Source organism: Phalacrocorax aristotelis, chromosome 7 (genome assembly GCF_949628215.1).
Source record: "Phalacrocorax aristotelis chromosome 7, bGulAri2.1, whole genome shotgun sequence".
NCBI lineage: Eukaryota > Metazoa > Chordata > Aves > Suliformes > Phalacrocoracidae > Phalacrocorax > Phalacrocorax aristotelis.
This window is the reverse complement of record NC_134282.1, coordinates 19,303,027-19,318,976: the sequence shown is the minus strand read 5'-3', so window position 1 is coordinate 19,318,976 and position 15,950 is coordinate 19,303,027. Positions and strand designations below refer to the sequence as shown.

The following is a 15,950-nucleotide window of genomic DNA, read 5'->3' as shown; positions in this document are numbered from 1 at the left end:
GCTTCCTGCCTCCGGCCGCTTCCTCCCTTGGCTCGGGGAGCGGGAAGGGCGTCCCCAGGCACCCTCCGGGGTTGCTCACCTGCCCCCTGGTCTGAGCACTCGGCTGACAGGACCTCAGTGGTCAGCACCTTGGCTGTGCCTGTCCAGGGGCTGAAGGTGGCACTGGTACCTGCAGAAGAGATGGCATTGGTGACGCTGCTGGGTGGCCCCGGGACCATCAGCCCTGATGGGGTCCTGCTCCCAGCTGGGGCAGCCAGGCATGAAGACTACCAGAAACCCTAACCCAGAGGTGAGCTCCTACCCTGGTCATCTTCTCCCAAAGGTGGAACCCAAGCACAGTTGTCCTCTCCCAGAGGTGGTCTGCAACCCTGGTGACCCTTGCCCAGAGGTGGACCCCATCCTTGGTGATCTTCACTAGGAGGTGGACCTCAACCCCACTAACCATAGCCCAGAGGTGGGCTCTGACCCCTGCATCTATCACCCAGAGGTGACTCAGGGAGCTGGAGATCCCTGGCAGGGCTGGCTGCAGTGCATGGGAACCCTCTGAGCTAGGGACGGTGATGGAGCAAGGGGGCCCAGCTGGTGTGTGGTCCCCAGGGCTGTTTCACCAGCAGTATTGGTTGGGGGGGCAGGTGAAGCATCCATGGACACCCCTTCCCTGGATGGGAGAAGCACTAGGGGGTCTGCCCAGGCCCTGGCATCATCATGACCCAGCCTCCCTGGGGCACTCTGGCCTGCTGGGGTGGGGGGTAGTTGTGCACCCACCCATACCCATGTATACATGCACATGTGTGTCCATATTGCACGTGTGTACACACTCCCCCACCTGCACCCTTGGACCTACATGTGCACATGCACACTTCCCATGGTATGCGTTGGGATCCCCGCTCAGATAATCCCCCAGGCCAGGCAGCCCCCACACACACTTCCCTTTGGGTGGGGGGACCCCCCCCCAGCCCACATCCTCTTGCCCCTGGTCTCCCTGTAGCCTGCGTGTTTCCTTCTCACACCCCTGCTCTCACACGCTCCCACCCCTGTCCCTGTGGCTGGCGGTTCCCGGCAGCGCCTGGCTGGGTGACAACAGGCAGAGTAAACACCTCAGCCCTGCTCTGCCTGCCCTGCACCCTGCTTGGCTCCCAGCAGCCCACCTTGCGGGTTGCAGGGTGCCCAGACGGAGGGTCCTGTGGGTGCTGTGGCTCCAGGGACAAGGCTGGCAGCCCAATTCACCCGTGGCACAGCTGGTGGCAGCAGGAGCCGTGAGCACAGGGGTCAAATACTGCTGGGCTTCCCCTGCATGGCCATGCCCCGTCTCTGCGGACGTGACAAGTTGCAAATGCGCCCTGCCAGCACCCTCAGCCCCTCTGCCAGCGCTGGACCTGCTCCCGCTGCTGGCCCCATGCCAGCCCCTGCTGTGCCCAGGTGCCCCTCTCTCCCTGGGTGCAAAACACTTCACAATGCTGGGCTGGAGAACTGCAGTGCCCTGCGCTCCCTGCTTGCCCTCATAAGTAGACAAATGAAACCATCAGGAGAAACTTGAGGGTGGCTGGTACTTGGGAAGCTGCCTGCTGGACCCCAGTGGGCACCAGAGCACCCCAAGCTGCCTGAAATATTCGCTTCACTCCAAAATACTCCTTTTCAGCCGTGCCAGAAGCTGGCAGACAGCAGGAGCCTGTGCCCGTGGGCAGCATGGTATTATTCTGCTGGAAAGGGCAATGTCAGCATTTGCTACCCATGCCAGAGGGGCAGAGGGGAATGTGCAGAGGGTATCCCCTATTGCTGGCCCATAGCATTTCCCCCAGTCCAAATCCAGGGATGCCATGTGCCCTGGAAGGAGGGGGAGTGGGGCAGCAAGTGGGGCTCAGGGACCCCAGAGGGGCACGGGGACTGTGGCCGAGGCAGGCAGGGCTCTGGTAGGGGGCAGGAAACCAGGTGGGGGCCACGGAGCTGCGCAGCTGGCTGGATCCCAGTGCCAAGTTTCCCACCTCTCCTTACAGGGTGCAAAGTGTTGGAATCCCGCTGCGGGGGGGCAGCCGTTCGCACCCACTTCGCCAAGGTGCTGAGGGCAGCCGGAGGTGCCAGGCATCGGGGGGGCCAGGGGTTGACCACAGGCAGGTGGCACAGCTGCTGTCCCTGCCGGCCACCCAGATGTGCCCAGTGGTCACCCCCAGCATGTCAGCACAAGGCAGGGGGGCATAGGAAGCAAACGTGGGCTTCCAGGGATAGGGAGGGGGAGCCCAGCCCCCTTTGAAGCCCCCATAAAAGGGTCTGGCATAAAAGGAGGAGAAAGTCAAAGGAACAAAGAGAGCGACTAATCCTGGTGTGAGCAAACAGCCCCGTTTGCTCATGGCCCAGCTGGCCCTGGGGCCAGGGAAAGGAGCACAGCAGGGCTCTGGGGGTGCCAGGCAGTGGGGGACCCTTTACCCAGGCTGGCCCCCTCCCCAGACACAGGCAGCCCCCGGGACCTGGGTGCCCCTGCCCCCTCCAGGCCCTTTTTTTTACATTTGCAAATTGCCAATAAACATCCATGGACAAATCCCGGTCCTCATGGCCTCCTCACCCTGTACTGTTCCCTGGCAGCCTGTCATGGCAAGGCACCACAGCGCTGCTGGGCAAAAGGGCACCTTGGCTGGGGTGCCACAGCTGAGGGGTGAAGGCTGGCAGGGTTTCCCCCACCTTTCCCAATGCCCAGCAGGCCCCACACTGCCCAGCACCCTGGCACGAAGCCCCTGGTGCTACCCAGAGGATGCCTATGGGCAAACCCTCCAGCCACTGCCTTGCGGCAGAGCACCTTGGCCAGTGGCCCCGCTGGCATCCAGGGAGATCCTGCTGTGTCCCCTTTCCCCGATATGCTCCTCAGCCAAGCTCCCGACCCCGATGGGGGGCACGGGGGGTGCCGGGAGGGCATCTCACCCCTCTCCCTCCATCCCTTGGGGCAGCGAAGGGGTTAATGCCAGGCAGCCAAGCCGCAGGTGGGCGCAAGAATGAAATTCCTTCTCGCCGTCCTGCGAAGTCTGGGCACAAATATTTGCCTGCATGTCCGGTGGGGAGGGGGGAGACCACCATCACTCAGGGAGCTTGCTAATCCCCATGCCAAACATGGCCCCCCATGCCCTGCATGCCCCCTGGCTTCCTCCCACAAAGTTCGCCCTGCACGGCCTTTGGAGAGTGGACATTTGGGGCCAGGGGGACACCAGCACCTTTGGATGCTCCTATAAGCAGGGAGCTCTATGGAGCTGACGGAGCACTGGGAGCAGGCACAGTTCTCTGGGGCATGGCCAGGATCTGCCTGTCCTGGCTGTTGAGGCTGCTTTGGCATCTACATCCAGCTCCCCAAGCCATGCCCTCTGCAGCAGACTGGGACGAAGGCGAGAGCCTCAGCCATCCCTGCCATGCCGGCAACACACCCTCTGTAATAAACCCCATGTGTTCGCAGACAGAAAACAGCCACTTCCCCCCCCGCCCGGCCCGCATCACCCCACCAGGCTGCATCCCCCTCCCCATACCTGCTGCCCCCAAACCGCCCCCCCCAACCCCAGACCCCCCTGGCCTTCGTCTGGGGCGGCCCAGCCCTGCAAGCCGCCTACCAGTTGTGCAAATATTGCCGGAACGGCTGTAATCCCCATGTCCAACGTGAATTATGAGATATTTCCACCCATTACGACAGTGCTCCCCCCCCGCCCCGCCGCGTGTGTGCAAGGCCGGGGGGATTAGTCACAGGGCAAGCCACGCTTAGCACAAAGCTTTGGGGAGGCCGACAGCTCTCCGCACCCCACGCTGGTGAGGGTTGGTCGAGGGGGGCTCTTTTTGGAGAGGGGGCTGCCCCCTGAGCCTTTCTGGCTCCAGGCTCATGCCTGGCACAGGGACGAGGAGGGGGTGTCGGGGTGCCCGGGAGGCTGTGGGAAGGCGGGGCTGGGGTGTGCGGTTTTGCCTCGACCCCATCCCCGGGGAGCAGAGGCTCCTTCCTGCCGCCCTGAGCCCAGCTCATGTTCAAAGCCGCGAGCAGGCAGCAGCTAATGAAGCCAGACAATAGGGAGCTGCGTGGGGCAGCAGTGTTGGCGAGGGCCCGCCGCGACGCCCCCATGCCAGGCACTGCACAGTCCCGGCACCGCAGCCCACTGGGACCCTCTGTGGGACCCTCACCACTAGGCAGGGCACGTGCCCACGAAGACCTGGTGGCGCTGCGGGCTGTTATGGAGGGCGCCGTCAGGGCGTCCCACACATGCTGTGCTAGGATGGGGCCCATGGGGCCACTGCTTCCCACCTGGGAGCAAACTCGGCACCCGCTCCAGGTAGAGGTGCCAGAGCGGTGCTGGTGCCAGGAGGGGTGGCCAGGGCTGCCTGCAGCCAGCTGGCTCCATCCCTGTGTGGCTCCAGCTGCCCACAGCTGACGGCCCCGTTGGGGCTCTGCCGGCGCCAGGCCCAGCTCTGGAGCTCCTCAGAGCTGCCTTTGTGCAGGGTGCTACCAGCACACATGTGCGGACACTGGGAAGCAGCTGGCGGGACCAGGACCCTTTCCCAGTGCTGACCCTGGCCAACGCCACCCCCTCCCCAACAGCACAGGGACCCCCAAGGCTCTGGCAAGCCATCCTCTGCCCCTCACCTGGTGGCCCCCATTGGCATTTCCAGGGGCAGCCAGGGCTGTGGATGAGGGATGCCCAGGCATGGCTGGGGCATCCATTTCCTCCCTACCCATGTGGCCCCACTGCAGTGCAGTGGTGATGCCACCTCCCTGGGCAGAGGTGCCCAACACCCTCCTGCTCTGCCATGTCCCATGCCAGTGTACCACCCCATCCCCAGCCTGGCAGTGCCAGGACACCGTTGCAGCCCCCCTCTCCCTCATGCTGCCCCCCCATGCCTCAGTTTCCCCCATGCAGAGGGCCGTGGCCAGGAGGGCTGCCCGTCTCTCCTTCCTTTCCCCAGGAAAGGGGAGAGAGCTTCCCCCGCTGCTTCCCTGCATCCTGCAGCTGAGCCAGGAGACTGTGACGAGCTCTGGGTGCGCGGAGCCAGCGCTGGATTCCTGGCACCGGCAGGGCGGCCGGGAGCCATCGCCCGCCTCCTCCCTGCTCGGCCCTGCTCAAGTCCTGCCGTCCCCCAGGGCCGCTGCTGTGCCACAGCGGGCACCGTGCGGTGACGCTGGCACGGCCACGCAGACCCCAGCCCTCCCCTGCCTGTTGTGCTGCTGGATCCCCAGCCAGCGGGGACGCCGGGAGAGAGGAGAGGGGACAGGTCAGTAGCACCACCAGGGGCAGCAGGGAGGGCACAGGGCCGGGGTGTGCCATGCTGCCGGGCATGGTCTCCACTTCCAGAAAGTGTTTGCAAGCAGCAAGGCATTGGGCACAACCATGCCCGGGGGATGCCCAGGCCTCTGGCTGTGTCCCAGCCCTGGCGAAGCCAGTGGGCCATCCCACCGGGGGAAGCCCAGCTGCTCCTTGCTGCCTCGCGACAGCACCAGCTCCTGCCACAGGGCAGGTCCCCGGCATGGCCAAGCCCCCACGCCCCACTCGTCTCCCCAGAAGAGGTGCCCACTGCACGGGGACATGTGCCAAACCGGGGCAGGGAATGGCATGGTGCCGCCACGGGCGAGCTGGGGATAGGCAACCCTACACAGGCTGGCACCAGGGGCACGGGGTGGTGGGCTGCAGCCGCCCCAGCCACTCGCCAGGCCACGGGGAGGCCCAGGAGGAGCCTTCTGGGGAGGCAGGGGCCTGTTGTGCTCCAGCTGTGCCGTGTTTCCCTAGCTACACCGCACAGCTGGCCTGGTGTTTGTACCGCCCGGAGTTGATTTTGGCAGCCCCGCACTTCCCCCTCCTCCTCTCCCCACCCGCCTTCCACTCCCCGGGCGCCCGCCTGCCACGCACCCACCACCTGCCACCCCTCCCTGCCACGCTCAGCAGGGGTGGCAAGGCTGGGACACAGGTGGCACACGCTGGCCCTCCTCCCAACCACCCCACCCTGCCCCGCAGTGCGTGCCTCAGTTTCCGCAGCTGGAAGATGGTCTCCCCAGGCTTTTCGATGGTGTCTGCTCACTTCCCACCACCACCACCCTCACCAGCCAGGGCACATGTGGGTGAAGAGTGGGACCAGTGCTGGGTGCTGCTCTCTCAGACTCCTCCACAGCTGCTCCTTCCCCTCCCGGGGCAAGGGAACCCAGACATCTGGGCTCCTGTCCCCCTGCAGCCACTGTCACTGGTGGGCAGGAGCCTGGGGTCCCACTCTGGAGCCTTCCTTTGCCCCGGGTGGGCAGCTGCCAGAGGAGTCTGAGGATGAGGGCACAAGCTGTGGGGTGTATGGGACTTTGCAGAGTGCAATGTGGATTGGGGGGGGCATGCCTTGGGGGCCCATGCTCAGGGGTGCTGAGTGGATATAGGATCTGTATGTCCCGGGGAGGGGCTGGCTGCAGGGAGGAGGTCTGCAGGGGGTCCATGGCCCGCAGGGGTCCATGTGCCACAGGGGACTGTGTGGATGGATGGTGCCCTGCAGTGCCCTATGTCTTGGGGTGCCAAGCGGCCTGGGAGGGGGCTAAGTGGATGGAGGAGTCCTCAGGATGCCCCATGCTTGGGGTGGCCCAATGAGCCTTGGTGGGCTCATGCCTGAAGGTGGGCTGTGTGGATGGGGCGCCCCCAGGATGCCCCATGCCCAGGAGATGCCCCATGCCAGGGTACAGTATATGGATTGAGGAGGGGGGCATTTGAATGGGGGTGCCCTTCAAATGCCTTAATCCCTAGGGTGCTTATGTGGATGGGGTCTCACAGGGGGGGTTCCTGTCCTGGGAGGGCATGTGGATGGGGCCATACCCAGGTTGTCCAGTGCTCAGGAACACCCCAAGCTCTGTGGAAGGGGTGTGGATGATGGTGGCGGTGTCTCCACAGTGTCCTGTGTCCCAGTGGGTGTTGTGTGGATTGGGGGGGGTGGGTGTTCCCCAAGATGCCCAGCCCCTGGAGGTGCCCCGTGCCCTAAGGGAGGGTATGCAGATGAAGGCATCTCTCCAGTACCCAATGCCCTGCGGCTGGCATGTGAGTGGGAATACTCTACACCGGGGGGGTGCCCCATGCCCGGAGGGGGGTGGGGTGGCAATGGATGGGGTGGTCCCCAGAACACCCCGAGTCCAGGGTTACCCCATGCCAGGAGGGGTAGCTGCGTGCCCCGGGGTGCCACAGGACGGCCCATGCCCGGCGGGGGCGGCGGGGCCGGGACCCGGGGGGTAGGGGGGGTGTCGAAGCGCGGCGGGGGCGCGTCCCCCCCCCCCGGCCGGCCGCTGCCTGCGCCTCATTAGCGGGGCCTTTGTTTGCACAGGGCTCGCAGCTCCCGCTTGCCCATGCCGCCGCCTATAAAGCGGAGCCGGAGCCGGCAGCCGGGCAGAGGCGGCGGCAGCGACAGGCAGCGCCCGGCCCCCCCACCCCGCCCCCGGCCGCCTGCCTGCCCCGGCCGGCCGGCACCATGCGCGCCGCCCTGCTGCTGCTGCTCGCCCTGCTCCTGCTCCTGCCCGGCCGCGCCGCCCGCCCCAAGCTCGCCCTGCCCATCCGGCCCGACACGGACCCGCTGCCCCCCGGGGGGGCGGCAGGTAGGAGCACACCCCCCACCCCCGCCTTCCTTCCCCGCACCCCGCCGCTCCGGGCACCCCTCCGTCCTATGCAAGCCGTTGCTGCACACCCCACCCCCCCCACCCCCAACTTCGTGCATCCCGCGTCGGGCACCCCCTTCCCTGCCACCCGCTCCCCGTCCGTGCACCGCATGCTTGCACACACACCCCCCCTTTCCTCCTTCTCTTGCACCCCCGTATGCCGCTCCGGGCCCCGCAGCTGGCTGGGACCGGCACCGGGAGCAGCAGCGGACTGGTCGCCGTGCCCAGCGGGCGGCGGGGCGGCGACGGCCGCTGTCCGGGGCTACGGCAGGGGGGTGCCCGCGGCCCGGAGGTGACCGGGGCCGGCGGTTGGCGCGTGGGTGGTCTCCGCAGGCTGCGCCTTCGGGGGGCACTTCTATGCCCTGGACGAGACGTGGCACCCGGACCTGGGGGAGCCCTTCGGGGTCATGCGCTGCGTTATCTGCCATTGCGAGCCGGTGAGTGCCCTCGGGCCCCTCCCGCTCCGGCACCCCCCTTCCCCCGGGAGGTCCCCCAGGATCCGGCCCCGCTGGGGAGGGGGCTGGCAGGAGGGTAGATCGACCCCTTCATTCGATACATATCCTTCCCCCCCCCCGCCCCGCTATAGAAAAGGGGAGAGGGGATCCCTCCAGCCAGCCGGACACCTGGATGTGTGTGTGTGTCCCCACCGCGGCAGTGGGGAGTAGAAGGAGGGTTTAAAGGATCAGGCTTCATTCCTCCTCCTCCTCCTCGGGGAATAGCTCCCGGCCCCCTCCTTCCTTCCAAGCAGCCCCCCGAGATCCGGGCTGGTGGGGCCGCGCACAGCTGGGCAGGGGGCTGGGGGCCGTGGGGAGGGGGCCCAGGCTTGGCTGCTTTACAGGCAGCTGGGGGCTGCAAAAGGCTGCCCGCGGGGGCTCCAGAGGGTATGGGATGGGAGGATCCAGGCTGTGTCAGGGGGGAGCACACCTTGGCATGACTTGGCACACCTTGGCACTGCTCTCCCGGGCTCTTCTCCCCCCACCCTGCAGCAGAGGAACCGCCGGGGGAAGCCAGTGGGGAAAGTGAACTGCAAGAACATGAAGCAGGACTGTCCTGTGCCCGCCTGTCCCCAGGCCACGCTGCTGCCCGGGCACTGCTGTCACACCTGCCCCAAAGGTGAGGCCAGCGGGTACCTCCCTGCAGGGAGACCCCTGCACCCGCAGGATTGCCCGTGGGCATGGGCAAGGAAGCACTGCGTACACACCCCCAAAAAAGCATGCTTGCTTTGTTCTGGGGCTTGCCAGTGTCTCAGAGGCGCTGGGCAGGGGGAAGCCATGGTGGGCACAGCCATCCCCGAACCACCCTGGGAGGGATGCAGAGAGGATGTGCAGGGCTAAACACCCTGCACCCAGCGTGCCCCCTGCACCCCAGCGCAAAGCAACAGTGATTTGCAGGGCACATCTCAGTCTACCTCCGGAGAGGGGATTTATTATTGCCCCCCACCCTGAGGTCTTGGGCACAAGCAGCCTGGTGCAACGGTCTCCCACTGTGCCCACCCCATACCAGCCTTGCCAGGCCCCCTGGAGAAGAGTCCCGTGCCCCCCTTCGACACCTTTGAGTACTTCCAGGACAAGGAGGATGACCTGGACAAGCCCTACAACGATCGCTCCTATCTCAGCTCTGAGGGGCTGGCCCGCGATGATGCCCGCACAGGTGAGCCGCCTGCCTGGGCAAGCAGCAGTGGTATGGGGCACCCCCTGTGCTCCCCACCATCATAGGCATCTTCTCCTCAGAGTTCGTGGCATTGCTGACAAGCAGTCCGGAGCCATGGCACCCCACATCCAGTGCAGTGGCAAAGGCACACTTCACCCTGCTGCGCTCCTATCTGCTTTTCTCCATCAGCTATGAGCAGTGAGTCCTGCCCTCTGCTCAGGCTGGCAGAGTGGGCACCCCCTGGAAAAGGAGGGGGTGCAATGGTGCTTGTGCCTCGGTTTCCCTTCTGACGTCCCCCCACAGTGTCACAGCCTTGCATTGGCAGGGCGAGGGATTTGGGGAGGGGGGCAATGTGCTGGGGGTCTAGCCCGGCCGAGCAGCCTGGATTTCGGCACACCCGTGGCACCAGCCCAGCCTCACCCCTTTGCCTCCAGGTCTGGAGCAGGAACAAAAGGGATCGGCTCCAGGGCTCTGCTGAGGATGCCGGGCAGAGGTGCCGTGCTGCCCCGCAGGCTCTGCCAGTGGGCACCGCCGAGCCAATGCCACCAGGGTCCCCCATCCTCACTGTGTGCTCCCTGGATGCCTGCCGGCAGCAGAGTCTCTCCTCTCCCTCCCTCCTTCCTGCTCCAGTTTCTTCTGCTCTTCCTTGCTTCCAGGCCCCTTTGCATAGTAAAGTGGTGACTAATTTCCAGCTCCGACTGGGGGAGCCAAACTGAGCTGAAAATGCTCCTAAATTACAGCTGGGCCTGAGCGCTCGGCTCCCAGCAGGTCCTGCCCTGCCACCTTTCCCAGTGGCGATGACCCCCTGCTCAGTGCCAGTTTGGCACCACTCCAGGGGCAGGGAAGCCCAGGGGACCTGTGCTGAGCTGGCATCTGGTGGGATGGTAGCATTGGGCCAGCCTGGGCATGGGAGGGCAGAGCGTGGTGCTTGGCACTCCAGGGGGACATCATCCTTCTCTTGCCCACCTCAAATAACTGGCTGACCCCCATGTGCCCTCCCTGATGCACCCCTGTGCCCAGCACTGAGTGAGGGTTGTGCCAGGGCTGGGCAGGGGGTTTTTGCTCACCCCGTGTGCCCACAGGCTGGGACGGCCAAGCCGGGTGCGTTTCAGTGACCCTGAGGGCAACGTGTTGTTCGAACACCCCGTGCAGAAGAGCGCTGCCCCTGAAGATGGCATGGTGAGAGGGGATGGGAGGGCAGGGGCGCACAGCGCCCCTTCCTCTCCCTGCCTGGGTGTGTGGTGCCCCCCGGCCCCTGCACAGCGCTGCCCTCACCTGCAGCTCTGCGGGATGTGGAGGACCGTGTCCAAGGCCAACGTCCAGCTGTTGCGTGGGGAGCAGCTTCGTGTGTCCCTCATCACCCGTGCACAGCCCTCTGGAGAGGTCCACGGCCACATCCTCAAGCACCGGGCACTCTTTGCAGGTTAGTCTGGCTCCCGCATGCCCAGCCAGTGGGTGCCCACTGGGATGCTCCTCATGCCTCTCTCCACACAGAGACATTTGGTGCCATCCTGACCTCGTTGGACCCCACGCACCTGGGTGCTGGGGGCATGGCCATGCTGACACTGAGCGACACTGAGAACAACCTGCACTTCATCCTCATGGCCCGGGGGCTGCTGGAGCCAGGCGCTGGGGGTGAGGGCAGGCACAGGCACCCCGCAGGTCCTGGCACTGCCCAATGGGGCTGTGTAGGGCTGGGGGCAGTGCATGGCATGTACATGGCTTGAGCTGCATGGGTCAGCATCTGTGGGGTCAGGGTGGGCACATGGTCTGGCTGTAGGGCTCAGGGTGGGTATAGGGGCTGTGCATGGTGGGGTGGGGGTGAAGTTGCATGATTTGGGGTATGCATGGAGGGGTGTACTTATGGAGGAGTATGGGGCCAGGGTGTGCTGGAGTGTGGGCATTGGTGTGCAGAAGGATGGGTTTGGGATGTGGTTTGTGCAAGGATTTAGGAAATATGGGGCGAACAGTGGGGATCATAATGTGTGCAGGGGTCCAGGTGTGCAGGACAGGCAGCTGGCAAGAAAGTGGGGGATTGGGTGCAGGGGTTTGGGGGCAGTGGACACAGAGGGGTGAGTTTGGGGGGCACAGGGACAGTGGTTGCAGGCACCCAGTCCAGTGGGTCCAACCCCCTCTGACATGGCCAGAATCCCTCTGGGTTCCGCTGCGGGTCCGCATCCTGCACCAGGGTCAGACACTGCGGGAGGTCCGTGCCAACATCACCGTGGAGGTAAAGCCGTCTGTCCCCCACGTGCCCCGGCAACTGCGGTGCCTGCCATGCCAGAGCTGAGCTGTGGCACCGTGACGCCCCCCCGGCAGGACCCTGACTTCGCAGAGGTGTTGAGTGACCTGTCTGCCCACGAGCTGCAGTGGCTGGTGCAGGGGCAGCTCCGCATCGTGGCCGAAACAGAGGGCCGGCACGCACGCCAGCTGGCGGGCACCATCACCACCCGCCGCAGCTGTGACAGTGAGCACGGGGCAGGCGCCCCGGGGTGCAGGGGGTGTGGCTGTGCCCCCCACGGCAACCTCACAGCCCGCTCCGTGCCTCTCTCCCTGGGCTGAAGCCATCCAAAGCGTGCTGTGTGGAGCAGATGCCTTGCTGCCGACCAAGACGGGGGCTGTGGGCTCGGCCAAGCTGGCGCTTCATGAGAATGGCACTCTGGAGTACCAGGTAAGTGGAGGGTACCCATCTCCCTCCTGAGGGCCCCAGGGGTGTCTTCCCCCCCCAGCACTGCCCCTTGGCAACCTTCCTGCAGGTGCAGGTGGTGGGCACTGCCAGCGAGGTGGTGGGCATCACGCTGGAGACCAAACCCCGGCGGAAGAGCAAGAGGAACATCCTGTTTGACATGACACCCAGCTACAAGGATGGGCTGGTGAGTGCTGGGTGGCACTGGAGAAGGGATGGCACAGAGACTTTGGGTGAGTCCCTGTCCCAACCTGCATGGTCTCCTGCGTTGGCAGGCTCGGGGCAGCTGGCAGAGCCCCAGCGCCCGCGATGCCCACATGCTGCTGCAGAATGAGCTCTTCCTCAATGTGGCCACCAAGGACTGGGCGGAGGGCGAGCTGCGGGGCCAGGTCATCTCCCTGCCCTACAGCGGGCTGCTCGCCCGCTACACAGGTACCTGGGGGACACGAGGGGTGGTGGCAGGGGCAGTGGGACAGCCCCCCACCCACTACCTCCCATGGCTCCTGTCTGTATGCAGAAATGCCTGTGGCACTGGCAGGGCAGCTGGTGTCTCCCCCGGTGGGCAGCGGTGCCGGGGGGCACGCCTGGCTCTCACTGGATGAGCACTGCCACCTGCACTACGAGATCTCGGTGGCGGGGCTGGGCCGTCCAGCTGATGGCACTGTAAGTGCCCACCTCCATGGGGTGGCTGAGCTGGGCGAGATGGGTGCCCGTCCCCACCAGCACAAGCGCCTGCTCAAGGGTTTCTACAGCACCGAGGTGAGGTGGGCACCCCGTCAGGGCACCCCACAGTGGGGGCTGGGCCAGCCCTCATGTCCATCTGTCCCCTACTGGTGCCTCTCTCGTCCCGATAGGCTCAGGGTGTGGTGAAGGACCTGGACACCGACCTGCTGCAGCACCTGGCCCAGGGCACTGCTTTCCTGCAAGTCAGCACCAAAGCCCACCCCCATGGGGAGATGCGGGGACGGGTAAGTCCCCACCTGGTCAGGACACCCCTGCACCTCCCCACCACTGCCCAGGGTCTCCAGCCAGGTGACGCTGCCCAGAGTGGGGGAGGAAGGGGACAGGATGGGGGCACACCATAGCACAGTCCCAGCAGCCTGACATGGTGTGTAGTACAGTCATGGGTGCTTCTTCCATGACATGGAAGGCAGTCAGGCATTGGCATATGGAGGAGGGTCCCCTGGCAGTGCCAACCCTCCTGCTTTGTGACCCCATCCAGGTGCACATCCCCAACCGGTGCCATGCAGGAGGGACCCGCCTGTCCCCAGGGGAGGCCGAGCTCTCCGAGGGTGCCAAGTCCAGGGACCTGGAGCAGCTGAAGAAGGACCCCAATTCCTGCTTCTTTGAGGGGCAGCACCGGGCACATGGCACCCGCTGGGCACCCGACTATGACAAGAAGTGCTCCATCTGCAGCTGCCAGGTACGGGCAGGGAGGTGGAAGCTGGGGGGCAGCACCTGTCAGCAGTGCCTCCCTCTAACAAACCCTGTACCTGCTGCCCCCAGAAGCGCACAGTGATCTGTGACCCCATCTTGTGCCAGCCCCTCAACTGTACACGCCAGGTGCACCCTGAGGAGCTGTGCTGCCCCATCTGCGAAGGTACCTGGGGGCTGGAGGGGTCCCGGGTGGGGGACTGGGCCAGCAGAGGGGCTCCCCATGGGTACAAGGTGGGATGGAGGGTCCCTCTCTGAGCCTCTGTACCCCATCATGGCTTCCCTCTTCCTTGCAGATAACAAGACGGGGCAGGAGGAGCTGAAGCTGGAGCGGGCACGGGACAGTAGCGAGGGTGAGTCTCAGTGGGCACAGGCTGAGGGGGCAGCTCTGCCCCTGGCAGCCCCAGTCCCCCCGTGGGGGCTGTGCCCACCTCCTCCTCCTCTCCCAGGCTGCTACTTTGATGGGGACAAGACATGGCGAGGCTCTGGCACCCGCTGGCACCCTGTTGTGCCCCCCTTTGGCCTCATCAAATGTGCTATTTGCACCTGCAAGGTGAGTGTGGGTCTTAGTCCCACCCCAGACCCCCACTCTGGTTCAGCAGGAACATTGCCCTGGCACCCGTGGTGGCTGCCCTGAACTGCCGGGCCCTGTAGCAGGGGCTCAAACCAGGGAAGGGTGTGCGTGCTTTGTACCAATTGCCCCGCACACTCCATAAGCCCCCAGTGCTCCCCGCAGGGCACCACTGGTGAAGTGCACTGCGAGAAGGTGCAGTGCCCGCGGCTCACCTGTGCCAACCCTGTGCGTGCTAGCCCCTCCGACTGCTGCAAGCAGTGCCCAGGTACCTGCACCCTCTGCCCTCAGCTCTCTCTGCAACCCTGTCACGGCCTCAGCACCTCCCCATGCCTCTGCTGGCGATGCCACAGGGTGCCCCTGCTGCGTGCACACCTGCCCCCTCCCAGTGTCCTTTCCTGCAGCCCCAGAGAAGAGCGTCCCTGAGCTGGCCGACACCATGCAGGCAGATGGGCCACGGGCATGTCGTTTTGGGCGCCGCTGGTACCTCAACAACGAGAGTTGGCACCCCTCTGTGCCCCCCTTCGGAGAAATGAAGTGTATCCTGTGCTGGTGTGTGGTGAGTGTGCCAGGCCTCGGGCAGCACCAGCGAAAGGAGAGGTACCTCTGTGCCAGTTCCCAGTGCTTTGGGGACAGGTGGGAGAGCAGCCCGGGGTGGCACCCTGGGGACCCACTATGCCCTGAGAAGCCACCAGCCTCCCAGCCCTCACGCTCAACCCCTCTTTCTGCCTCACAGTCAGGGGAGACACACTGCCAGCGCCAGGAGTGCCCACCGGCTGCCTGCACCAGCCCCAGCAGGAAGGACAACCACTGCTGCACCAAGTGCCGTGGTGAGTGCATATGCTTGCACGTCTGCACTGCTCCCCCAAACACCCCGCTGTGGCCCATGCGCCTCCCTGGCCCCCTGGGGTGCCAAGCCAGTGTTGGGACCAACCCAAGCGCCCTGCTGGCACCCACTATTCCTGTCTCTCAGCCCTGCTTTCTCCTCCCCACAGCCTCGGATGCTCCCCCAGATGCCCGGGAGAAGGTCCATGATGCCAGGGCAGAGGTGTGGAGCCGCTGAGCAGTGACCACTGCCCAGAGCAGGGCAAGCGCACAGCAAGGCTGGGTGGCCGTGGGGTGTCCCCATCACCCCTGCACAGGGCGGGGGACACAGAAGAGCACAACGGGGTGGACGTGGCCAGGCACCCAGTCTTGGCATGGCCATGATGCTGGGGCTACCCTGCCCGCTCGTGCCAGTGGGCAGCGGCCAGGCCGGCAGAGCTGAGGCACCCACTACCCACCCCTTCCGAGCCCCCCTGGCCAGCAGGCACAGCAAGCATCATGCCCGCCTTGTACATAGTGTAAAATCCCTCCAGTCCCCGTCTCACTGCGCCTGCCCCAGCTCAGCTGGGCTCGTCATGTAATTTATGGTGCCAGTGGATGGGGTCCTGATGTATTTATTAAAACCAGAGATATTGCCCACCCAGCTCCCCCCTCCCGCTTCCTAGCAGCAGCAGCAGGTGCAGGGCCATGCCCCTGCATCCCGCACTGGGCTCTACTGCAATTTGCAGGCCCTGGCCTTGCTGGGTTTGGGTGTGTGTATGCTGGGGGTGGTATTTGTGGGGCACAGGGCCTGGGAGCCAGTGCCCGGCTGGGGGCATACCCGGGAGCTGTGGGGTGGTGCTGGGAGGGTGGTACTGGACAGGACCAGGGCAGGGTCCCCTGCCCACAGCAGGGGCTGTGATGACAGCCCTGCCTGTGCCCATGGTGGGGGCTGCAGACTCAGCGCCTGGCGCCAGTGTCCACTGGCACAGGGACAGCAAGGCTCTGTCCGCCACACCTCTGTGGTGGCACAAAGAGCCCAGCTCAGGGCCCCAAGCCAGCTGACGCCCACAACGGCGCCTGCCCGCAACACCCACAGCAGTGTGTGCTGAGGGCTGGGTCTGCCACACAGCCACCTGTACCGGTGCCAGGGCAGACCATGGCACATGCTCTGGGGCAGTGCT

The 15,950-nt window shown here is 65.3% G+C and overlaps 1 protein-coding gene across 2 annotated transcripts; it reads left to right on the top strand.

Moving 5' to 3' along the window:
- The first annotated feature begins 25 nt into the window (after positions 1–25).
- On the top strand, positions 26–15,431 carry CHRD (chordin). Of its 2 annotated transcripts, none has more exons than XM_075099181.1 (25): positions 26–289; positions 4,921–5,226; positions 7,294–7,561; positions 7,955–8,058; positions 8,611–8,734; positions 9,125–9,271; positions 9,352–9,469; positions 10,354–10,450; positions 10,553–10,694; positions 10,766–10,906; positions 11,419–11,501; positions 11,591–11,738; positions 11,836–11,942; positions 12,028–12,144; positions 12,233–12,389; positions 12,475–12,716; positions 12,812–12,925; positions 13,180–13,380; positions 13,464–13,557; positions 13,688–13,744; positions 13,841–13,944; positions 14,128–14,230; positions 14,367–14,521; positions 14,699–14,792; positions 14,958–15,431. In XM_075099181.1, exons 3-25 carry the CDS (start codon positions 7,438–7,440, stop codon positions 15,023–15,025), a joined length of 2,841 nt encoding a protein of 946 aa, XP_074955282.1. In that variant the 5' UTR covers positions 26–289; positions 4,921–5,226; positions 7,294–7,437; the 3' UTR covers positions 15,026–15,431. The 2 variants fall into 2 exon arrangements, with proteins under 2 accessions (XP_074955282.1, XP_074955281.1); XM_075099180.1 differs by having other exon boundaries at positions 8,608–8,734.
- Positions 15,432–15,950: the final 519 nt, after the last annotated feature.